This window comes from Suncus etruscus, chromosome 7 (genome assembly GCF_024139225.1).
Source record: "Suncus etruscus isolate mSunEtr1 chromosome 7, mSunEtr1.pri.cur, whole genome shotgun sequence".
NCBI lineage: Eukaryota > Metazoa > Chordata > Mammalia > Eulipotyphla > Soricidae > Suncus > Suncus etruscus.
The window spans coordinates 110,711,613-110,737,683 of record NC_064854.1 but is presented as its reverse complement, the minus strand read 5'-3'; the positions used below and the strand labels follow the sequence as shown (position 1 = coordinate 110,737,683).

General features: G+C 38.6%; 1 protein-coding gene and 1 non-coding gene across 2 annotated transcripts in view; one reads left to right on the top strand and one right to left on the bottom strand.

The window, feature by feature from the left end:
- The window catches only part of ATXN7 (ataxin 7), a 119,039-nt gene that overhangs the window by 54,588 nt on the left and 38,380 nt on the right, over positions 1–26,071 (top strand). Inside the window, exon 4 of the mRNA XM_049777111.1 lies at positions 359–463. Coding sequence (XP_049633068.1) covers positions 359–463 — 105 coding nt within the window. The remainder of the gene's footprint in view (positions 1–358; positions 464–26,071) is intronic.
- On the bottom strand, positions 11,926–12,032 carry LOC126015218 (U6 spliceosomal RNA). The gene has a single exon (XR_007498106.1). It is a non-coding gene; the product is annotated as a U6 spliceosomal RNA (small nuclear RNA).

The window sequence follows — 26,071 nt, the reverse complement described above, 5'->3', positions numbered from 1 at the left end:
TCACCTCATACTAATTTTTAAAGCATTTTATTTTAACCCTTTGTAAAAGTATCTCTGTTAAACCTGATGTGATTTTTTTTTTTATCTGGTAATCATATTTAAGTTCCTTTTACTGGTATTATTTTGTTTTTTGACCACACCAGGCAGTGCTCAGGGACAGTATGGTGGTGTCAGGGATCAAAACCATTTGCTGCATGCAAAGCATACACTCCAGTACCACTTCAGTTACTTTTAAACCATGGTAACAATTGTTCTGCTGCACTTTATCATGCAGCTTTTTAGGAAAATATTGCCACTCAAAATTGTTTTATATTAATCAGAAAATATGAGTAAGTAATGCTTTCTTTTTATGTTGCAGACATGCCAATATTTGGTCTCTGTCCAGCCCATGATGATTTCTACTTGGTGGTGTGTAATGACTGTAATCAGGTTGTCAAACCACAGGCATTTCAATCACATTATGGTAAGTGCTTAACTATTTAAAAATTATTATTATAGGACAGAAGGTAAAGTCAGGTTAAACTAAAGGCCAGAGTAGCAAGGGTAGATAGAACATTCCAGTCTCTTCCCCTATTGCCTTAAGAAGTTAACTTTCTACTTTGCTAAATGGGCTAATGCCTATGAGACATTGGTAATTATGAATTTCACTGAAAGTGCTGTGCATTTTCTGATGCTTATTGAAATTAGACAAGGAAATATAATTTATAAAATCTCTTGGTACATTGTATCACTGTACTGTATAAAATGGTTGTTTCCTTCTAGATTCCATAGTTGCAAATTCATGGTTTTTAAAGTTACTTTCTTTCATATTCATTGTCTTTAAAAACAGCGTTAAAGCCCAAGAGAGAATACAGTGGTTAAGACAGTTACCTTACACACTAGCCTGGATTCAATCCCCAGCACCATATATTATTCCCTGAGCACCTTCAGGAGTGAGTCCCTGAGTTGATTACCAGGACGGAGCTCTGAGCACAGCTGGGTGTGAGACCAAAAACAATAAGTGGACAAACAAAGCGATTTTGAAACTTTGACATTTAGTAGTTCTAAATCTATCTTAATGTCATGTTCTAATTCAGGGGTGACGAACAAGTTCGAAACAAAGAGCCAAATTTTAAACTGTGAGAATCACAGAGCCACACCATGCAGTGACCTGCCAAAACAAACACTCACACAAATGCATATAATTTTAACAATAATATATTAAACACATGAGAGGCAAAGAGCCGCATTCATTTTGGCCGGGTGTCACATGTGGCTCGAGAGCTGCGTGTTTGCCACCCCTGTTCTAATTCATGAATGTGATGATGCTATGGCATCTTCCCTGTTGAAATGTTTAAAACGAAAAAGCACTAAGGATGAGGTATTCTGATGTTCAGAGTTACATGAATATCAGAGTGTTTCTTGGGCTTCTAGGCTTCACAGAATTTTGCATTGTCGTAATGCCACCTAAGAGTTTAATATGATAAATTTAGTGATAAAAATTGGTTTTAGCCTCATTGTTAGCTAAGACCTCGAATATATTTAAGTAATGACTTTTTTCAGGCATTGATGATTTGCTATTGCCATAGAATTTAGTTTCCTGGAGAGAGGATCTTCAAGATGTTCCCTCATTGCCCTTACTATCACAAATTCTCATGCAATTTTCATGGAATTGTTTAAGTAAATCCTCTTAAGAAGTGACCAGGGGACTTGAGTACTAAGGTTATGAGAAAGAACCATCCAGGGAGAACCTGGTGAACAGAATGGATGGTGAGTAAGTGGAAGAGAAAAACAGAGACTGAAGTAGTCTGGCATTATAACTAGGAACTCTGAACAACCTACATGCAGAGTCTTGTAGCCCAGAGTAAAAAGAAATAATAGAATCACAACTAGTTGATTTGCTGAAAATCTATTATGGTATAATAACAGCAGCAGGGAGAATAGAGGTAAGAGAGAATGAAAGATGAAGGTTAAGGTGGGTCAGTAGGTATGGAAAGAAAGCACAACTTTGAGAGATACTTTCTTTCCCTCCCTTCTCTTTGTTGTTACTGCAGTGACTGGTGGTTGTATATTGATTGTGCTGTCTATTGAACTGTGCGTCAGTTATAGGGATCACTGGGGAGGTGTTGCCCACAAACTTTGTAGAGATCCTCACCAGGGGCCACATACTGTGATCATCGTTTACAGCTGGTTACAGGGCTCCAGGGTCGAAAGGAAATTATGACTAGCAGTGACACTTAACATATGTGATGTTGCTAGGGACCAGGCTCTCAATCCTGACCACTACAAGGCAGGAAAGTCATCAACTTGAGCCATCTCCAATTCTCAAACCTCCAAGACTTACTATCAGAAGAGCTCTTCTTCAGGATTTGTATCATCATAATCAACATCTCATCATTTTCCCCAAGAAATATTTTATGTATTCATAAAATTGTTTTAGCAAGGCCTGAAGTAAACAATAAAATTAATGCAAAGATGAATATTGTCTCTCTGCTTAAAATTAAAACTCTTAGAGGTTCATGTTAGAAAATTGCTAATTATTTTAGAGTTAAGGATTTTGAAGCCAGACTGGACTTGGATTTAAATTTAAACTTGCAAGAACTAGGTAGGTTAGTTCTTGGCCATGAACAAGTTCCCAACTTGGCTAATTAGTTACAGTGCAAAGATTAAGTAACACAACAGGGGCAAATCCCATCATACAATATCTAAACATAATAGAGATAAAATAAAAAGATAAAGAAAGGGGAGAGGGAAAGAACTACAGTTATAAATACAGGTAGGTATGTAGCTAAAGTCTAAAATAAAATAGTCCAAGATCTTGAGAATAAGGAGCAGCAGAGTGCCCTTGTTGAATAACTTAAGGCTTCTTAAAGAAAATAACCTCCACTGTGGACTATTAGTTTTGAAAGATAGAATGGAATGCTTTCCTATACGTAATTTTTTCTCAGTCTTCAGGTACATAATGATATCTACTATGACAGATAAATGGATTTTTAAAAATGTTCTTTTAATTTCTTGAAGTAGGAAGTTTTTGATAGCAGGCCTGCCACATTAGCCACAGGTATTGTGCCTGATCAGTCATACACGGTAGCCTCAAATTGCCAATAGGAATGACGTGTGTACACTTAGAACAGGAAATTCCAGGCTTTCTGGAATGCACTGCATGGAATCTTATTGGCCAGAGTTTATGTGCCCACATGTGGATGAGCCATATACAGAAGGTTGGTGCAGGGTTAGAGAGCTAGCTCAGCACCTATCAAACAACGCTGGTCTTGATAGGTCACTGGAAACCTAGAACAAGTAATTCAGCACAAGAGTGAAATGTCCCTTAAGTGATCCTTAATAGGATGGGCAGAGTGGTTTGGAAGGGAGTACAGATGAGAGACTCAGAACAGCAGCTATCTGTGTTAACTCCCACTTAAAGTTGGTATTTCTAGGATCTCCTTGGGCAGAAAGGGACATCTCTTAGTCTCCTACTCCAGAAGCATTTCACTCATTTTGTAGAATTAGGTTGTTTGTTTTTTTGTTTTTTTTTTTATTGATTGGTTGGTTCATTGATTGATTGGTTTCTGGGACACACGGTGAAGTTCAGGCGTCCTCCTGGCTCTGTACCCAGAAATCGTCACTGGCTGGCTGGGGGGCCATATGGGATGCCAGAAATCGAACTGGGTACCTCCTGGGTCAGCCACATGCAAGGCAAACACCCTACTGCTGTGCTATCTTTCTGGCCTCATAATTAGTTTTATCCTCTCTCTTAGAATGTCTCTGGAGAGATAATACAGCAGGTTGAGCACTTGCTTTGTGTGAAGCCAGCCCGGGTTCCAATCCCTGACATCCCGATGGTCCCTTGAGCACCTTCAGGAGTGATTCCTGAGTGCAAAGCTAGGAATAAGCTTTTGAGCTTCATTGGATATAGGTCCTTCCCCCCACCCCCCACCCATAAAAGAGTGTCTCTTCGTTTCTTAGAGTGTGACTATATTAGTGAGAAGCAGAGATAGGTTTGTTGGTTTGTTTTTTTTTTGTTTTTTTTTTTTTGGTTTTTGGGCCACACCCGGTGGTGCTCAGGGGTTACTCCTGGCTGTCTGCTCAGAAATAGCTCCTGGCAGGCACGGGGAACCATATGGGACACCGGGATAGTTTTAAAGTCATATTTCCACACTTTTTCTCTGCCAGTAACTAGCACACACAGTGTCTTCAAATAATATTTCTGTTGAATGATAAAGCAAAAGTGGTAATTTCCAACTTAAGGAGATGGTGTGAATCAAGAACCAACCCTTTTGTGGTGAGGAAGGATATGTGATTTTTAAAGTTGCTGGTTGTTGGGCAGTGTTGGCTGTAGTTCTGCTAGTAGAAAGGTAAATAAGACTGAAGGGGAGGGGTTGAGGTGCAAAGCGTTTGGCAGAAAGACAAGGGCCAAGTGCTCTGAGAGAGGAATTTAACTTGGAAATATGGAAAGTTTGCTCTTGGAGGTAGTGGTCAGGGAAAAGAATTTTGGAACAAGAAATGTAAAGAAGAGTGTCTGGTTTGTCTTAAGCAAGGGGAAGCATCATGTGATGTTGGTCCTGGAGTTGTTTGAGAGAGATATCACCTGGAAGAAAGAGTGCAGAAAAGCAGGTTCCCCCAAATCAAGAACCATTCCCAGTGCTGCTGGTATCAATTCTATCTTTAGGGACAGGGGTTATAAAAGGAAATGGGATTGTAAAAAACAGAATTTTGGGGAAAGGGCCTGGAGCAGTAGTACAGTGGGTAGAGAATTTGCCTTGCATGTAACCGACCCTGCTTTTATCCTCAGCACTCTATATGGTCTTCAGAGCTAAGGAGTGATTCCCTGAGCAGAGCCAGGAGTAAGCCAGGTTTACCCCAAAAACAAAAAAGAAAGAACATCAAGGTGTTTTTGGGAACTCCATCACTGTAATTACATAAAATGATTTCTTACAGCCTTATTTTTCAGTTATTTAAAACTTTTTTTCCAAATTATTTTTTAGTGAACATTGCAGTCTTTATTATAATAGGAAAAAATCTGTACCTGCCAAAAAAGGAATTGTATGTTCTTATCTCACACACTGGTAGAACAGTGTGGGTAGTATGAATTCATGAATTGCTTATATTCATTTTTTATGAACAAATGAGTGATTCCTACAGAATTTAACAGACAGTTCCTTTAAAACAATTGCTACTAAGAGAAGGATGCGACTGTGGCAGTGAAGCTTGTGATTGAGTTAATGTTGCTGGCAATATAGTAGCCCCTCTATATCCAACATCTCACTATCCTTGGTTTAGGCTTCAAACCCATTTTAGTCTGAAATACTACATAAAAAATGAGAGATAGGTCACTTTCACCAGAAGGGCCAGCCCATGACATGTAGCTTACCGTAAAGAGTGGGAAGCGCAGTTGAGAAATAACTACACTAGCTACCAAGACAGTGAGACAGCCTGTCTCAAAGATAGGTAGGGAGGAGGGAAATAGGGACATTGGTGGTGGGGAAAGTTATACTGGTGAAGGGGAGTGTGCATTTTATGGCTGAAACCCAATTATGAACATGTTTGTAATCGTGGTGCTTAAATAAGAAACTTAAAAAAAAAAGAAAGAGGCCACTTTCACATAAGTTTTATGCTACATATTGGTTGTTAGAATTATTCTTTCACTGTTTAATCTAACATTAGGTTTTATGCATATATTTGTAGTATTTTTAATATATAATATACAAATTATTAAAAAGTTAGATTTATTTAGTGTTTGGTGCCCATGGGTTTAGGCATCCACAGGGTATCTTGGTATGTAGCCCTTGCAATAATAGGGGACTGCTATATTATTCAGAAATGGTAAGTAACTTTTTACAAAAATAGTAAGAGTCCATGTAGTTTTTGATAAGTTAGCCACCTTTGAAGGAGTTAGTAATGAATGAAAATTCGATTTAAGAAATGATGGAGTTGATTATAATATTTTGGCATTCTCATTTTCTCATAGTCTATGGATTTGTTTCCTTTCTTGGAAATTCGGAAGTAGATTTCTTGGAAATCACCGTAACTACCATCCCCCGCAACTGCCCAATTTTTATTTGGGGCCTAAGCTTCTCCTGACTTTTGGAAAAGCAGGTCGAGGTACTATCCCCTGCTCCCAGTTCTTTTGTTTGGTTTGGTTTTTTGGGGCCATACCTGGCAGTGCTCAGGGGTTACTCATGGCTCTGCACTCACTCCTGGCAGGCTCAGAGGATCATATGGGATGCTGGGAATCAAATCCAGGTCAGCTATGTGCAAGGGAAATGCCCTACCCACTGTGCTATCACTCTGGCCCCTTCCCAATTCTGTTGTCGTTGTTGTTATTGTTTGCTTTTTTTATGACCCTATCTGGAGTGCTCGAATGTTATTCATGAACCAGTATGGATGCAGGGGATAGATCTCGGATCTGTTACATGCAAAGCACCACTAATATTGTTTTGAAATAGTCCAACATGACCCATATTTAGTTATTCAATATTTCAAAGATCAGTAATTTCTTTTTTTCTTATTTTTTGGGGGAGGGTGTGTGTTGCTTGGTTACTTCTGGCTCTGAGCCCAGAAATTACTCCTGACATTGCTTATGGAAACATCTGAGATATCGGGTATCAAACCCTGGCCATCCACATGCACTGCAGAGAGATGTCCTACTCACTGCACTATTGTTCCACTCCTCAACGAGCAATACTTTCTTAATGCTAATACCAGATTTTATGATGATAGTATTTTCCAGGGCTAAAGCTATAGTATAGGAAGCAAGGTCCGTCTCTTGCGTGCCGCAGACCCTTATGTGATCCCTGATACCACTTACGATTGCCTGAGTACTGTCAGATGTCACACATGATCATAGAGCCAGAAATAGTCCCTGAGCACCACCAGTTGTTTCTCAGTAACTCTCTCCCCAAATACTAGTGTTTATCTCCCTCAAAACAAGAGAATTCCAAAGCTAACATACATCTCAACCTAGGTAGAGTTTTCAAAATAGGATATTTCCTAAGCTCACTTCCAACCTAATGAATGGGAACCTCCGAGAACACTTCAGGGTATTTGCCTTGCACTCAGCTAAACCCGGGACTGACCCGGGTTTGATCACAGGTATCCCATGAACATGTCCTAAACTGATTCAAATTCAAAGATTCATCCAGGTGATTGTGATCATAGCAGATCAGTATTGTAGTGCCTGCCTGGCATAGTGATGAATGTAGATCAATACTCAGATTGAGTCTTACCAGGACTACATTAAGTTAAAACTTACTTTTAACTCTTTCATTATATGCCAGAAAAGTCACAGTAATGGACTGTCAAGTATGAAGGAGGGCTAGTAAGTACTTCCTATAGTCAAAATCATCTTTCTTTTGAGGTAGTTATCAAATTGGGAATCTTAGTTGATTAATTGGTTATAGATGTGGTGTTGCTTTTTTTTGTTTGCTTGTTCAGGACTCACTCCTGGCTTCTGTGCTCAGTTACTCCATGTGGTGCAGGGGATTAAATGTAAGTCAAAACGTGTGCAAGGCTGGCACCTTACCTGCTGTACTCACTGTGTCTACAGTCCAAATGTATTGGTCCACATATAGTCCTCTTTACAGGGCTTTTACTATAGATCTGACTGATAGAATAAATTGATAACTTGTTGGTCTTGGGAATCCCAAGTGATTTTGAGAATTCCCAGGTGATTTTGAGCCAGTGTGTTGGCACTGCTCTGTGGTGTGCTCTTTTGAGTTTTTTTTTTTTTTTTTTTTGGTTTTTGGGCCACACCCTTTGACGCTCAGGGGTTACTCCTGGCTATGTGCTCAGAAGTTGCTCCTGGCTTGGGGGACCATATGGGACACCGGGGGATCGAACCGCGGTCCGTCCAAGGCTAGCGCAGACAAGGCAGGCACCTTACTTCTTGCGCCACCGCCCGACCCCGCTCTTTTGAGTTTATTCTTGACGAATATCTTGATTTCTCTTGACCTATCAGACACACATGAAGTGATCTTACCTAGGTAAAATAAATAAGTGATGTTAACTCAGCTTGGATTGATGCCATCTGCAGAGTCTCTATAATTAATTGAGTCCCTACTCTAACTCTAGCCACTATGTTTTGCCTTTGAGTAAAGAGGCTGACTGACCCTCTCTGTCTTTTGGCTCAACCTTGAGTGCCTCAGTAAGGTTTCTGTAGCTACCTGTGCCTGAATTACCTTTTCCCAATTTTAATTAGTATCTCTTTTTTTTTTAAATTCTTTCCCTTTTCATATTTTTGTTTTGATCAGAGGTTGCACACACTCAAGCTCTGGTGCTCACACAACTTTTATCTTTTTAACTTTATGTTTATCTTTTATTTTTGCTGGGAGATAGGGGAGTGTAGAATCAATTATTGCATAGCAGGTTGTGTTGCTTGCACCCATGCTTACCGAAGGTCAAACTTTTTGGTTGTGGTATTTGTACATTTTTATTTGTGGTGTTAACTATAGGATAGCACTTTTGTTTTGTAGTATTTAGGCAAACTTGGCTATAATGTGACCAGGAAGTTGCTTATAATGCCAGACATCACAGACAACAGTACTGCCAGCCTCAAACAAACAACCAAGCTGCTGCCTAGACTTTACTCAAAAGATTGGACTCTAGGAATTTAAACTCATGGCCATAAGCTTGCAAAGAGTATACTCTAAAGCCATTGGGCTAGTCCTCCAGCCATAATACAATTCTTATGTTTAATACAATCTTTGTTTCCATTCTTCCTTGCATTTAATTTTTAAATCATTTTAATTTAAAAACTTTTTGCAGAGAAAACCTTAACAAATGAATTATCAGAGCATAATATTGATTGTCTTGGATGATAAATATAAAAATAGAGAAGAGATTATTAAATGCTGTGTTCATGTTCTTATCAGTACAGATTTTTAACCACAAAGATCTGCTGCCTTTGTTTGTTTGTTTGTTTTTTGGGCCACACTCATTTAATTCTCAGGGGATACTCCTGTCTAAGCGCTCAGAAATTGCCCCTGACTTGAGGGGACCATATGGGATGCTAGGGAATTGAACCACGGTCCCTCCTTGGCTAGCGCTTGCAAGGCAGACACCTTACCTCTAGCGCCACCTCACCGGCCCCAAAATCTGCTGCTTTTAAAGAAAGAAAAAAATTAGCATGTTTTAGGCATGTCTTCTGCACAATTGAATGATATTATCAGAGAACTGAAAGAGATTTATTTGGAAAGGAAGTAAGTTTTCACTTAGAGTTCATTGTTATTAATGTGGTGGAGTAACACTTTGATTTTTTTGTGTGTGTGTGAAACATAAATTCAAATTACTAGATATGGTTTCCTCTAATGATATTTAAGAGCTATATTTATAAAGTCAACTCTTGTCCTAGGAAATACCATGTTTTGGAAGGATAGTTCTAGAACTGCATGATCTCAGAAACATCATAGAGGACAAATACCCTTTCCCAGTTATTATTTGATGACCTGGCCTTATTTGCCCCTCTCTCAAAACTATTCACAGAAAGAGATGTCATAAATCTGACATTTTTAAAATACAATGTTGTGAAAATAACCTTAACAAAAAATACTGCTGTATACTTTATTTCACTTTATATTTTACTTCACATGCAGATATATTATGACTCCTGTAGCCACATACTTTGCTTAGACCTAATGTTCCTTGAAGTGCACTGAGGTCATTTGGATTTTTTTAGATGCCAGCATAGATTACATTTTTCTAAAATGCCACTTTAATCAGAGTATGAGTAAATAGAAATTACTCATACTTTCTAGCACAAAATTGTGTCAGAGAATCTTAGCTTAAAAACAAAAATGAATTTTACGTTATGTGATTAAATAGGCTGATGTTTTAGCAAAGAGCTGATATCAGGTTTTTTTGTTTGTTTGTTTGTTTGTTTGTTTGTTTTTGGGTCACACCCGGCAGCACTCAGGAGTTACTCCTGGCTCTATGCTCAGAAATCACTCCTGGCAAGCTCGGAGGACCATATGGGATGCTGGGATTTGAACCATCATCCTTCTGCATGCAAGGCAAACACCTCACCTCCATGCTATTTCTCCAGCCCCTGATGTCAGTTTTTTACTGTTAACAATAATTCCCAACTTGTGACCACATATAACTAAGTTATCCTACATCACAGAGAGATTTTGCTGTTTAATAAAGTACACATAGTCTTTTTTTTTTTTTTTTGACCCAATAGTCTTAAACCTGGAAAGTAGTACGTCAATCTTCAGTTTATTAAGAAGGGTTTTTTTCCCCCTGGATACAGAAAAAAATTAAGTCCCTTTTTCTTTTTCAGTGTGCTAAATTTGGCTAATAAATTTTTATAAATTTTTCCTATTTTGAAACTTCCAGATGGGTTGGGTCACATTAGGATTCACAAATTAACTTAAAAGTCCACTGACTGGGCCAGAGAAATAGTACTGTGGATAAAGTACTTGCCATGCACATTGCTGACCCAGATTCTAATGTAGCATGGCATATGGTCCCCCAAGCTCCACCAGGAATTATCCCTGAGCACAGAACCAGAAGTAAGCCCTGAACACCGCTGGCTGTGACTCACAAACAAAACAACCCCCTGAAAAGTAAATAGTAAGGCTTCCACAGACTAATGATAATTTCTATTGATAGTTGATGATTCCCAAAACATTTTCCTGTGTGTTCTTTTTTCTTTTTTCTTTTTAATTACCCTAAAAGTAGATGGTTTTATTTCTAGTTTACAGATTAGACTCCTAAATTAAATTCCATTCATAAGATAAAGTGTTTCAGGCTGGATTTTCTTGTTACTCCTCCTGTTTCTTTTGCATAGAGAAGCACATCAAGAGCTAAAATGTAACAAATTCTGCATGTCACCAACTGTCATTAAACACATATGTAGTGCTGGTAGAATGTTTTAGTTTGCTGATAGTAGCTGGGTCATTATTGTAAGCTGATTACCTCAAAGAGTACTTTTTAGTAATTGAAAGATAATAGTAAAAGTAGGTAGATGTTTGATTTCACAATCTTTGGCTTTCTTTGGGCTTGCACTACTTTATTTAATTCAGCATTTACTAAAGTGGGTGATAGCACTTCCTGAATGGCTCTGAAATAATTGGGATAGTCTTTGTAACTTATAGCCTTGGGTGCAGTTGGGTGGTGTTTTGCTTTGTACACTTAAAAGAAGATAGATTTCTAGGAGGCATTGGGTAATTTGTTATTCTGAAAAGGGGGTCATAGCTCAAATAAGTTTGGGAATCTCTAATTTGGAGAGCCATAAATCATAGTAACTATCTAAAGCCAAAAACACCTTCTCTTTCATTTCAGCTGCAAAACATTCGGTAACTTCTTTAGCAACTTGGTTAGCATATTTATGTCTGCAATCAGCTTAAAGATTCAAATGTGGGGCCGGAGAGATAGCAAGGAGGTAAAGCGTTTGCCTTGCATGCAGAATGTCAGTGGTTCAAATCCTGGCATCCCATATGGTCCCCCGAGCCTGCCAGGAGCGATTTCTGAGCATAGAGCCAGGAGTAACCCCTGAGTGCTGCCAGTTCTGACCCCAAAACAAAAACAAAACAAACAAACAAACAAAAAAGATTCAAATGTGTTACAGAACCGAAACATACTTTCCTCTTTCCTTTGGGAGATAGAAGTCTGATTTTTCTCTCTCAGAAACTGAGTCAGGAAAAGGGACTAACTAAAGTAGGCATATTAATGTGTAAAGTTGGGCATATTAATGTGTCAATGAAGGAAAGTCCAGGTTCACAAATTGATCTAAGCCTTTTGTCACTGAGTAGCACAATGTTAAATACATGCAGAGCTCACATTTTGATTTTTTTCTTTTTGCCACAGGCTAAGTAGTGCTAATTAAAATTTTTAGATAATTGAAGAGACATTAAATAAAGTACCACTCTATCCCTAGCTATTACATGTTTTAGTTATGTAATCTAGTATGTTTATTTTGGAAGATTTTTCAAAAATTTTATTTTATTTTATTTTATGGAATGCTTCACAAATTTGCATGTCATCCTTGCGCAGTGGCCATGCTAATCTTCTCTGTATCGTTCCAATTTTAGTCTATGTGCTGCCAAAGCAAGCACATGTTTTGTATTTTTTAATCGTAGTTCAATTAACATGGTTACATAGTATGGCTTTCATGGTTTGATGTCCAGTGTTACTACACTATCACTACTAAGTCCCCAAGACTTTACAACTACGCTATGTCAATATAATATTTTATTGTGTGTGTGTACGTGTGTGAATATATACTACAGCTTTCTTCATCTGTTAAACATGTGGGTTGTTTCTATTACTGGCTTAGTGCTAAATGAATATAGGTGTACACATATCTTTTCAAGTTAATGTGTTTGTATTCCTGGATTAGATGTCAAATCATTAGATCAAACAATATATGTTCTTTCTTTTTTTTTTTTTTTTTTTTTTTGGTTTTTGGGCCACACCCGGTAACGCTCAGGGGTTACTCCTGGCTATGCGCTCAGAAGTCGCTCCTGGCTTGGGGGACCATATGGGACGCCGGGGGATCGAACCGCGGTCCGTCTCCTAGGCTAGCGCAGGTAAGGCAGGCACCTTACCTCCAGCGCCACCGCCCGGCCCCATGTTCTTTCTTTTTTTGAAAAATTTTCCACTTTTTTCCATATAAACTGAACTTTTTGCATTCCACCAAACAGTGAATGAGGGTTCCCTTTTCACCACATTTTTGTCAGCACTGGTTGTTTCTGGTGTTTTTGGTATGTGCTATTCTCACTGGGATAAGGTAATAATCTCGTCTTTTTTCATTTTTATTTTTGAACATTACCTGACAGTGACAATGAGCACTTTTCCATATACCCAATGGCCATGGATATGTATGTCTTCTTTGAGAAAGTATCTCTTCATCTCTTCCATTTTTGATGGGGTTATTCTTTTTGTTGTTGTTGTTGTTGTTTTTTATTGTTGTTGGATTTTAAAGAGTGTTTTTTAAATATATTTTTTATTTAAGTTACTTGATCATAGTTGGGTTACAGTCACAAACAGAACACCCCCCTTCACCAGTGTAACACTCCCCCTCCCCCTTCCCATCTCCTGCCTGTATTCGAGACAGGCATTCTACTACAGTTATTTAAGTTCAGTAATTTTTTTTTCCTAAAGGATAAGGGTAAAAAAATACAATAAAGGTGTGACAGTGGCAATCGCCGTTGTTTGCATACGCCCAGAAAAATATGGGGAAAATGGAAAAAAAAAATCCATGGCCTGATTACAAGAAGGCCTCACCCCAGAAGTTTATTGGCATAAGACCGACTCTGGGTTCCAGGCATAATAGTCTGTCCAACCTGAGTCATTCTCTGTGGTCCCGGTGAAACTTTTTCATACTTTAGCTATTGTTGGTATCAGGTTCTTATATTTAAAGATTCTGTATTCTATGCATTTCTTTCTTTGAAGTCAGGCTGATGTGGAGCATCCTCTAGTTTCAGCACACCATTAGATGCTGAGTGATCTGCCCTGCAAGCAGGTTGTTGCTGAGTCATCTGGATGTTGAGATCACTTTTGGGAGTCAGTCAGTGCCAGAGTAGTGGTAGGTCTTCCCTGGTAGAGGTTTGGATCCTGGTAATGTTTTAGATAATTGTGGTTGTTTCCATAGATGGTATCCATTGTTCAGGTGTGTTTGGGCGATGCCCATTCTTCTGAGGCCTAAGCCAAATCATTATGCTAATGTTCAGGGTATAAGGCCTAACTGCATTACCAAATTTGTGTTCCCATCCTTATTAGATAAGAACTTGTTTGCATATGTATTATTTTCCCATTTAGGCGTGTGTTTATATATCTTGGCTATTAGATCCTTGTCTGATGGTATACAAATAGTTTCTTCCATTCAGGAGGGTATCTTTATATTAACTGAATTGCTCTGGTTGGTTAGGAGCTATACACAGCCTGTTCCGGGGGGCTGTTCCTTGGCTCTGTGTTCAAATATCACTCCTAGTGGTGCTCAGGTAACGATAGAAGTGGCTAGGGATTGAACCTGGGTCAGCCACATACAAGACAAGCTATTTAACCCTGTTAAATACTGTCTATCAATCCCACTGTCTATCAAACCCTTAGTGCAAGCTTCTTTTTTCTTCAAAATAATTTTGGTTCGGGTAGTCCCATTTGTTTATATTTGTTCTAGTTTGTCAATAGAGTCAAATGTTCATGTTAGTAGCTTGAAAGAAGTATCAATATGATCATCCAACTTAAAATATTATATAGATTCAGTGCAAGTCCATCAGAATTCTGATGATAAATAAATAGGCTAGATTAGAGCACTTCATCATAAAGTGCTTCTCTTGAAATGCAGCTTGATCCCCAGAATTGCATATAGTCACCTATATGTAGTGATCTCTTGAGTATGGTCCCCAATCATAAAATTTTTAAATTTTAATTTTAATAGATTTTGATGACATCCTTCAAGGACTTAGAATGCACTCTACTAAAATGTGTATGTAATCAAAACTCCTGAATAGCCAAAGCAATTCTGTGAAAAATAAAGATGGGACATATTGCTTTCTCTGATTTTATATTATACTATAAAGCTATAGTACTCAAATCTTTATGGTATTATAATAAAGGCAGACTGACCAGTGAAGTAGAGTTGAGAACCCAAAAATAAAATATTAGACACATGAACAGTTAATGTACGACACAGAAGCAATAAGTGAAGCAAGGAAAAATCCTCTAACAAAACTGGAAAGCGAGGGGCCAGAGTGATGGCACAGTGGTAGGGCATTTGCCTTGCATGCCGCTGACCCAGGACAGACTGCGGTTTGATCCCCCGGCATCCCGTATGGTCCCCCAGGCCAGGAGCAATTTCTGAGCACATAGCCAGGAGTAACCCTTGAGCATCACCGAGTGTGCCTCCCCCCCAAAAAATTAGAAAACTAGAAAGCAACTTGCAAAAATGATAAAATCAGGACTACGGTGTCACACCATTACCAAAAGATAATTTGAGGTTTATTAAACACCTTAAGATTAGACCAAAAACCATAAAATAAATTGAAGAGAGGCTGGAGAGTCCAGCAGGTAAGGATATTTACCTTGCACAAAGGTGTCCGAGGTTCAGTCCCAACGTTCCATTTGGTTCCCCAAAAACACTGCCAGGAGTGAATCCTGAGTGCAGAGCAAGGAGTAACCCCTGAGCACCACCAAGTGTGGCCTCAAACTCGATAAATTAACAAGAAATTTAAGTTGAGGAAAATCTAAGTAGAATTTTACAAAATAAGGACCTTAGAGGTAACTTCAGTGATTATTAACTTGATATCTTTAAAATGCTGTTATATGTGGGGTCAAAATAACACCTAAGTATTGCCAGGTGTGTTTCCCCCAAAATTAAAAAAACTTTTAAAATCAAATAAAAGCTCACTGATTTTTCTATTTCTTATTGAAAGCTAAACATGCATTAATTTTTGTCACTTTGGGTTTCTGAAAATTTAACTGGAAGTGATATAATTCATGCATTTAACAAATATTATTAAGTGTCTATTATCTCCTCCAGGCATTGTTCTCCATTGTACCTGAAAGCAGAGTCTTTTGTTTCATGTAGTTTATATTCTGTTTGGGTGAATGAAAAAAAAGGCAAAACTTAAGTAAAATAAGACTTCTTCGTTGAGTTTTGGGGGCCACACTTATCTATTCTATGAGTCCTCTGCACTCAGAGATCAGTACTGTCAGACTCTAGGGACTATAGGGATGCTGGTGACAAAACCCTGATTGACTGCCAGCAAGGCACTCTATTTTCTCTCTCTCTTATTTTACTATCTCTTATTTTACCCCAAAGTAAAATAAGATTATTCCTGATAAATTCTAGGAGTCACGAGGAGAATAATTGGGGTATGAAACTTTAGAAAATATGAGTCAAAGAAAACCTCTCTGCTAATTAAGTTCAGTGACTAAAAAGAGCCATCCTTTTAATGACATGTTTCCACATTGAGTAAATTGAATGTGGAAAGATCTTGAAGTGGAAAGGGGCTTAGTAGAAGTGCCAGGGAGGAGACGGAAGAGTGTACAAGGAGAAAAGGGATCCAGAATGGATCCTGCAAACTGCGAAAAGGAATCATCTTGGATGTTGCAAATTACTGGAGGCTGTTGAGCAGCAAACATCTTCTTATGACTTTATGGGTGGGTGCCCTGTAGAACATAGGAGGCTCTTCTGACCAGGTAAGAGCTGGATGAGGAGAGAGAGCTTAATTGAAAATTGTAGCAGCAGAGAATTAGAATCTGGTGTTACATAGACTGTTGGAGAGGATGTTAAATGTTGCTCATTTAATGTGGTAGATGGGTATATGATATGGTGAGAATGAAGAGGATAAACAGATGAGGGATACCTTGTTAGTATATTGGTTCAGGCAAATGGTAAAATTGTGTAGTTATTCTTTGAATTTGCTCTTATGCTATGATTGGAGGGTTTGGTGGACCTTATTGGATGCTGAGGCTTGAACCTTGGCCAGCTGCATGCAAGACAAATGCCCTACCCATTGTACTGCTACTTAGCCACTTTTGAGCAGTGTGCTGACATAGTACAAGCCCTTGATTATAGTCAATCTTTAGAAACATCTTAAGATTGTTAGGGTAAGAATAAATATTACAGTGTGGATAAGCATTGGTATTATTTATTTTGCTGTTGTTGGATAAAGATCATAAGCTAGGAAAAAACAAAAGTGCATACTTTTCTGAAACATTTTATGCTCTCACCTGCATAAAATTATTGATATCCAAAATATTTAAATCATTTTAAAAATAGTATTGTATATGGTAGGGAAATTCTGATCAACAGGAAAGCAGTTATGCACAGGATGAATAAAGCCTCCATATTTTTTTTATTTGGGGGGCCACACTGTATAATGCTTATTGTCTACTGGTTCTTTATTCATGTGGTGCATATGGGACCAACTTGTGGAATCAACCTTTTGCAAAAACCCTAACCCCTGTACTAACTATCCAACCCCACCTGCATCTATGTAGGGTGATAATATGACATCTACCCTTGGAAGATTTCTAAACTTTGAGTAAGTGCTATTTAACTGCAAACTTCTTGTTTCTTTACACACCCCCAAAAAAAGATTATAACAAGGTTGTTTTTCTTAAAGTAATTTCTCATGTTTCTCTACTTTTTACTTTATTAATTTATATTAACTAGCCCCATATTAATGGAAATTTAGGCTTTCACATTATTACATGCAGGGTTCTTTTTTGGGGGTCACACTCAGTGGCGCTCGGGCTACTTCTGGCTCTGTGCTCAGAAGTCGCTCCTGGCAGGCTCGGGGGACCATATGAGGTGCCGGGAATCAAACCAGAATCTGTCCAGGGTTGGCCATGTGCAAGGCAAATGTCCTACCTCTGTGCTATCTCTCTGGCCCCTACATGCCATTCTTTAAAGATTTGCTCTTTATGAATTTTTTGGTATATCAGTATATTTACTGATTAAATATATAGATTCAATCAGTAATTGAAATATAGAGATTGGCCATAACCACCCCTAACTTTGAACTCTATGATTTAATTTAATGTATCACTTCTGTAGTTCATGTATATATATATTAATATATATATATAACCAGAATAAGACAGTGGAAATGTTAGTTTCTAGTATTATCAAAAATTAGAGAAATACAAAATGTTTATTATTCACAACTGCAATTTATTTTTAATAGTAGGTGGGGCCTGGACCACACCTGGCAGTGCTCAGGGAAAACTTCTGGCTCTACTTAGAGGCTACTCCTAGTAGTGCTTAGGAGTCCAAATTTAGTCTAAGATCAAAAACTGGGGTCAGCTGCACGTTTAACAAGCAGCTCAACCCCTGTAATATCTCTCTGTCCCCAAAACAACTTACACTGGTATGGTGTTTGGTTTTTAATTCTGTTTTGGATTTTGGCCAACACTTAGTGGTACTCAGGTTTTTTTCCTAGCTATGTTCTGTAGGACAATATATGGTGCCAGGAATTGAATCAGAGTTACTCATGTGCAAGACAAGTACCTGAGTTTTTGGGATGACATAGGAGCTACTCTTGACTTATATGTATAGAAGTAGTTCTGATTGTAAAGGAAACATTTTATGATGTAAATTTATATTTTAACTTTATTTGCTAAAGCATCATTTACCATTTTGCAAATCACTTTTGTGATTTTGTATTTTGTTTAGTTTTTTGGACCAGCCTAGAAATTCACTTCTGGTGGGATGCAGGTGACCATATGAAATGCTGGGTTTGAACCCGGATTGGCCATGTGCCAGTCAAGTACACTTTCCCTTGTATTATCACTCTGACCACATCAAATCACTTACTTTACTTCTTTCAAGCTGTAGTCTTAAATCCGACCAGCAGAGGGAGTTTTCATTGCTTCTTTAACAGCACCTTCCACCTGGCCGGGATAATTTTTTCCATGTGTTGTGCTAACACAAACCCATAAACAAATTAGTTTGACTAGTGTGAGCAATGATTAAATTTAGCTGTTCTCTCCTCATTCCATACTGTTTATATCGAAATTCCATTATCATATTAACTACTACTTATTTGTATTATTATGCAACTGTTTGTATTTTTAACATTTTGTCTTTAGGTAGTATAGTTCTCAAGTTGAAATTGCAAAGTAATTTTGTATGTCTTCCTCTTGTGTAACTGACACCCAGGGGAGGGAGAGAGGAGAGAGAGACAACAAGCAAGGGAATAACAACTTAAGATTCAAAAATAAGACCCTTATGAATGATAAATTTCTTAATTTGTTGTTTTGGGGTCAATATAAACTCTGAAATGAAATTTGTTTCATTGCCTATTCTGTTTTTTTATTGTGTGTTTTTTTTTTTGGGGGGGGGGTTGGGTCACACTCAGGGCTTACTTCTAGCTCTTCGCTCAGAAATCACCCCTGGCAAGCACGGGGAACCATATGGGATGCCAGGTTTCGAAACACCATCCTTCTGCATGCAAGGCAAATGCCCTACCTTCATGCTATCTCTCCAGCTCCTGTACATTTTATTTTTTTATAATTGGTTATTTAAGTACCCTGCTTACAAAATTGTTCACAATTGAGTTTTGTCATAGAATGCATACCACTCTTCTCCAGTACACTTTTCTTGGTACCACTGTCCCTGGTATCCATCCCACCCATTCCTGCCTGTCTCTAGGGGAGGCATTCTCTCTCTCTCTCTCTCTCTCTCTCTCTCTCTCTCTCTCTCTCTCTCTCTCTCTCTCTCTCTCTCTCTCTCTCTCACTCACTCACTCTCTCTCTCACTCACTCACTCACTCTCTCTCTCTCTCCTCTCTCATCTCTCGTCTCTCTGTCTCTGTGCCTCTGTCTTTCCTCCTCCTCATTGATATTGTGCATCTTTCTCTAACTTAACTGCACTCACTGCTCTTTGTGGCAAGCTTCCTACTATGTGTTGGTCCTCCTGGCCCTCCTCTTTATTGTCTCTGCATGTTATTACCGTACTATCTCTTATTTTTCTTATATCCTACAAATGAGTGAGATTATTCTATGTCATTTCCTCTCCTGACTCATTTCACTCAGCATAATAATCCCCATATCCATCAATGTATAAGCAGATTTCATGACTTCATTTTTTCTAATGGCCATATGATATTCCATTGTGTATATGTACCACGGTTTCTTTTGCCACTCATCTGTTGTTGGCATCTGGTTGTTTTCAGATTCTGGCTATTGTAAACAGTGCTGCAACAAACATAGGAGTGCAGAGGGCTTTTCTGCTTGGTGTTTTTGGGTTCCTAGGGTGTATCCCTAGGAATGCTATTGCTGGATTATATGGAAGCTCAATTTCTAGTTTTTTGATGAATATTCCTATTGTTTTCCAAAAAGGTTGGACCAGTCCATATTCCCATCAGCAGTGAATGAGTTCCTTTCTCCCATATCCATCCATGTTCTTGTTCTTTTGGTGTGTGCTAGTCTCTGATATATATTTTTAAGATTATTAGAATGCTTACTATGTTTTTCTTGTTTATATCATTGCATATTTTTATAAGGAATTGTGAAACCAGCTTCTTTATGGACTTTTAGTTGACATATTAATGTATTAAGCATCTATCCCCAATTGTGCTTTTATAAAGACACAAATATAATCATCTCCATGCTATTTTCAGGTCATCCTATTCTTGCTTATTTCACTGGCTCTTTCTGTATCCTTACCTTCTGACATTTTTCTTTTTTTCTTTTTTTTGGTTTTTGGGCCACACCCACTGTCACTCGGGTTACTCTTGGCTATGAACTCAGAAATCGCTCCTGACTTGGGGGATTGAACCAAGATTCTTCCTAGGTTAGTGCCTGCAAGGCAAATGCCCTACTGCTTGTGCCACCACTTTGGCCCCCCTCTGTGACATTTTTCTGTACTCAGTAGTCATCTTGGCACATTCTTAGCATATAATTTATAAATTTTTAAATAATTTTTCCCATTCATCTCTTTGGGCATATACAATCATGTGTTTTATTAGTAGGGGCCTTGACAATAGTTATATTTTAAGAAAATGAATCATTTGTTCTAGAGAGATAGTACAGCAAGTAAAGTATTTGCTTTTCTTACAGTTGACCCAGGTTTAAATTTTAGCATCCCATATGATTCCCCAAGCCTTCCCAGGAGTTATCCCTGAATGTAGAGCCTGGGATTAAGCCTTGAGCACCTCTGGGTGTGGCCTGAAATTCTACCTTGGTTTAATGCTTGCCTGCTGTATTAAGTTACCATTGAATATTATCTTCTTGAGCCATGCTTTCTGTGGCTGTGTTTTCGTCTTTTGCTTCTGAATGAAGTGGCAGTTACCACAACCACCTTGATACATTTATCCTTGACAACTGATGTTTTTATTTCTATTTGATCCGAAGAATATTCACTGGGTTAGAAAGGATTTTTCTTTACATTGCAAATAGCTACTACTTGATTGTTTTCCAAAAGAGCTAACTATTCTTGTTGTGATATTACCTCTATCAGGTTCTTTATTTTCCTAAAGTTTCATATCTTTTTCTAGTTTTTCTTACAAATAAATTTATACAGATGCACACACACAGTTAGTTGTAGTTTGACTTTGAAGGTAAATTTCTCAGATGTCATCTTTTTACTACCACTGTAGCATTTACAGAATGTTTAGTCTCTTCTAGCATGACAGTTTTGGTGAGATTAATTACAAGTCCAAAAAAAAAATCCTCTGTCCTTTTTATTTCTGAGTTCAGTTATCATCCCGCATTTGGTGTGATTGGTTCACTGTATGTAGCAAATAATGATGGAATTGAGGTCACACCATGGTTTTGACACAAAGGCTATGTAAATCAGGCCATGAGGTTATACTTTGCCTTTGAAACAATTAGAATGGCTGAAAAGGTCTCACACACACACACACACACACACACACACACACACACACACACACACACACACACACACACACACACACACACTCTGTAGCTAAACTTTAAAAAGCCATCCACCAAAAGATAGATGCTGCCAGCCAGAGGAATACTGCTCTGTGGTATTTGTCCCTAAGGTGAATTATCTCCATTTAAATTTCATCTCCCACCTCTCCTAATCCAATGTGAATACCTAATGAGGACTGTATAATAACATAGCAACATATCTTGGTGAAGCTAATCTGATTCTGGATAACAGGCTTCCAAGCCCACAGCTGAATGAATTGCTTGGTATTTCCAAGTTTGAAAATACTTTCTCCCCCTTTCAAGTGCTCCTTGGCAGCAGGTAAGGAATGTTAAATCTCCTGCAAGTGCCAATTAAGGCCAATTATAACTTGCCCAGCCTGCTGAGACAATGAAGTGGAGTTAGTGGAGACTTGTGCTCCTGTAAACTGGAGAACTGGCTTATGCCAGTGAGAGGAGCATAGTATTTCCTAACTGCCAATTGTTTGTTGCCCTACAAAAAAAACACCAAATGACATCTCTGCTGGCTTCTTGGGATTTGGTTTAGGAAATCTCAAGATTTGTTGGGGACTTCCCTAAATCCTGTACTAGAACTACTATCTGCTTTGACTCTTTATTTTTCCTTCATATGTTGTCCATTATTCATTTTATTTCTAGTTTTCAACTAATAGCACTTGAGCATTTAGTATGTACAGGACAGAGCATTTATATATATATACATATATATATATGTATATATATATATTATCTTACCTTGGCCTTGTAGGAGGAGGTGTTATTGGTGTTTCTGAGGGGAGGATATGCATCCTGAGGGACAGAAGTGTTTTTTGCCCAAGGTCATACTATAAGTGCTGATTCTGCAGATTGACTGGTCCCTGAGCACATACTTTTGCTGTCCCTGTTGGCTATTACTAGTTTGCTTTTCTTGCAGCTAATTCACAAAAAGAATGTGTGCTAAGTCAAGGCTCTTCTTGTGCACCAAAATAAAACTGTAAAACACTTCATCCAAGTTAAAGGCAATGCCTAGAAATTTTGGCTTGTAAAGTATTACTGATATTGTTAAAATGTTTTATAGGGTCAGAGGATGTGACTTAATGGTAGACTAAATGCCTTGTATGTATGAGATTCTGGGTTTGATATTCCAAATTCTAGTGGCTGAGGCACTGTCATCATGACTAGGACTCCTGAGCAGCACTGTTTGCACGTGTGCACCACCACCCGAATTTTTTTTTAACTTTAGTATTTCAGTCACTAGTAAATTTTTAACTCATTCTTTTTGGAGGGGGGTTGTTAAAAAGATGACAATGTTTCAAGTTCCCAACATTTAAATATAATGCATTTTTGGGAGGTTTAATGCCAGAATAAACTTGATTTGCAAAGGGTACTAAGAAATGGTTTGAAAAAATAAAGATCATATATGTTTAAAGTTTAACTTATACTTTATGCCCAAATTTATTTGTTTGTTTGATTGGTTGGTAGGCTGATTTTGGGAGGGGTTGGTTTTGGTGCTACACCTGCTACTTCTCAAGATTAATCCTATTTTAGTGTGTATAGGGTTGGGGCTGGCAGAGAACGTTGCTCCTAAGAGAGCTCAGAGGTACCAGGTGGTACCAACGATCAAACCTGAGTCTCCTGCATTCAATGCATATATGCAGCCTATTTACTCATCTCTCCAGCCCAGTCTTGTTTATTTGTGTATATTTTGTCTATTGAATTATATTTCCTTTTGTTTAATAGCTTTCATCCTATTTGATGTAATCAAATAAATTTATGTTTTTTCTTGTTTATCTATGAAACTAAATGTAGATTTGGGTTTGTAACACTTTAAAAATGAGCTCAGGTGGCCCGGTAGGTGGCGCTAGAGGTAAGGTGTCTGCCTTGCAAGCGCTAGCGTAGGACGGACCGCGGTTCGATCCCCTGGTGTCCCATATGGTCCCCCCAAGCCAGGGCCGATTTCTGAGCGCATAGCCAGGAGTAACCCCTGAGCGTCAAACGGGTGTGGCCCAAAAACCAAAAAAAAATGAGCTCAGGCTTTCCCAAAAGTTAGAGAATGCCTCTGTTTCCAGAACTGTAGAGTGGTTAGTTCTCATTATGATCCTTTCCCTACTCGTACCATCACCTTCTACAAAAGTTATCATTAGAAGGGGAAATGTTTGTACAAGGACCTTCATGTCTGATCTGACAGGTACAGTGATGTGAAACTGAGACGTGGTCTGAGAAAGGTCCTCTTAATTACCTTTCTGCTATACTTGATGGCATCAAGGAAACTACTGGCTTCTTAGGAAAGAGTGGGTGAATATAGTAAAACAAGGCTAAGCTCTGTTACTGTCAGGTAATAAAATAATGGAGTTTCCTACCTTATAAGAACCATCATCAATTTGCATTATTTGAATGTTGGCTTTAAGAAATGGGTAAAAGGTGTATGAAATTGGATAGTGAGGAGGTTAATGAGTTTCAGAAAATTGCTCTGGCACCAGAGAGACCATGTTAGGCAGGAGTCTAGGTGCTTGCTTGTCTTGCATGCAACCAGAACTACCTATTGTCCTCCAAGCACTGCCAGAGCACAGAGCCAAGATTAGACCCTGGGTACAATTGGGCATTCCATCCATCCCTCCAGCAATGAAAGAAACTAAAATGCTCTGGATTTTGATGCTCTTTATATGGGTGGTATTTGAGTGGTCACTATGAAAATAATACATTGGAATGTTTGTATGTGGTAGAGTGGGTGTTAGGGGTGTTCTGGAAAGATAATAAGGTAGATAGGCCACTTAACCTTGCATACAGTGCACCTTAGTTCAATTCCCAGAACCCCCATGTGGCCCCCCCCAAACCATACCAGGAATGATACTTAAGCACTAAGTCAGGAGTAAACCCTGAACATTGCTACTTATCATCCAAATCACCCACCCCCCCAAAAAAAATAAATAAAATAATGCAGTATGCTATTGTGTTCTATAGTAAACTTGGACTTCAGAAACATTTCTATGTCTCTCAACTCTTTCCCTGGCCTTCTAGGCCAAATTTCTTTCACACACATAATTCATGACTTAGCCAAGAATTCTGAAGGGGGTGATGGGATTCTGTAGAGTAGAATTCCAAATTTACTTGGTCTACACCTTCTATTTAGGAAAAAAAAATGTTGTGGGAGGGGGTGGGTGGGCAGTGGTTATGGTACTTGCTTGCATGCAGTAGAAACCACTTTGATTGCCAGCACCACTTGATCTCCTGAGTACTCTTGGGAATGACCCTCAAATAGCCTTCAAGCACTCAAACTTCTCTTGCCCGAAATCACTCAGTTTGCCACCCATCTGGATCTTTTTAGCTTTTTTTTTTTTTTTTTTATCATCACACCCTGTGATGCTCAGGGGTTACTCCTGGCTTGGGGGACCATATAGGACACCGGGGGATCGAGCCGCGGTCTGTCCTAGGCTAGCACGAGCAAGGCAGATGCCTTACCACTTGCACCACCTCTCCAGCCCCTTTTCAGCATTTTTTGAGAAACTCACTTTGAGAAACACTTGTATAGAGAAATTATTTTGGCACTTTTAAAACATATATTTCATATATGTGGCTATATAGTATAACTATAACAGTCTTTAGGTATAGGTATAACAGTCTTTATTCCTTAAAGTGAGGATTATGAAGCTATCTTGTAGAGAAAAATCTACAAATATTTGTAGCAATTACCATTTTATAACTACCATATCTATAGAGACATAAAATATGGATTTATAACAAATAGTATAAATTGTTTAATTTATCTGGTAGGAGCAAAGTCTTTGTTCAGGTTTTCAGAAAAATCAGAGTGTTAGTAATATATATTTTAAGCAAGTTAAATTTATGAATTCCATCTTCTCTGGTTTTGGCAAGTTGCTTTTCAAATGGATTAATTTACACCAACCAGGACGCCTTCTATGACCATATTAGATGAAATTAGACTCCACCCCTTGTTTTCTGTTGATCTGCCAGGACCTTTATAATTCAAGTGCTTTTTACAGTAGTAGCAAATGTTATATAAAACCAATCATGGAGCCTGTGTGGAGTTGGTAGGCAGCCCCCAATCATGATGCAAGCCTGCAGTAGCAAGAGTGCAGTGAAGCACAACCAGATTGTGTGAATGGAAGGTACTAAGAAGCCTCTTCAGAACAGCCCTTCCTCTGCACAAGGACTGAAAGCTCCATTAGGTAAGTTTTCTGATGCGGTTTTGGAAGGCTGTCTTTGGCTCTGGCCCCAGTTCTGGAAGGAACTTGCAGAAGGTGGGCTAGGTCTTTGCTAACATTACATAGAACCAAACATATCAGGGGAGAGTTCATCGGAGCTTCTTTCTTTCTGGCATTTGTCCTGTTCTGCCAGCAGGCCCGGTGCAACGGATTGCTGAAGTAGCAAAGAAAGTGAACTCTGCAGAATGAGTGGATCAGAGAGGGTTACTGCACCAAGAGGGATTAGCGGCTGCAAGCTGTCCACCAAGGCCATTCTGAGTATCATTCAACTGATCTAGCCAAAGTTCACATGCAAACAGGAGTCGAGTTTGCTATTAACTCCCAAGAAAATGCTGAGGTTTGCACCAGTTCCTGTATCTCAAAACAGGGTTACGCATTGGTTACACTGCTCTCTAAAAATGGAGGAACATTGTAATGCACTTTAACTGTTTGCCTTTTTATCTCACTTGCGGTTAGTGAGGTTCCATGACAAGCAGTTCACAGTGTTTCCTGTAGAATGTCTTTGAAAGCGGTTTTTCAGATACTTC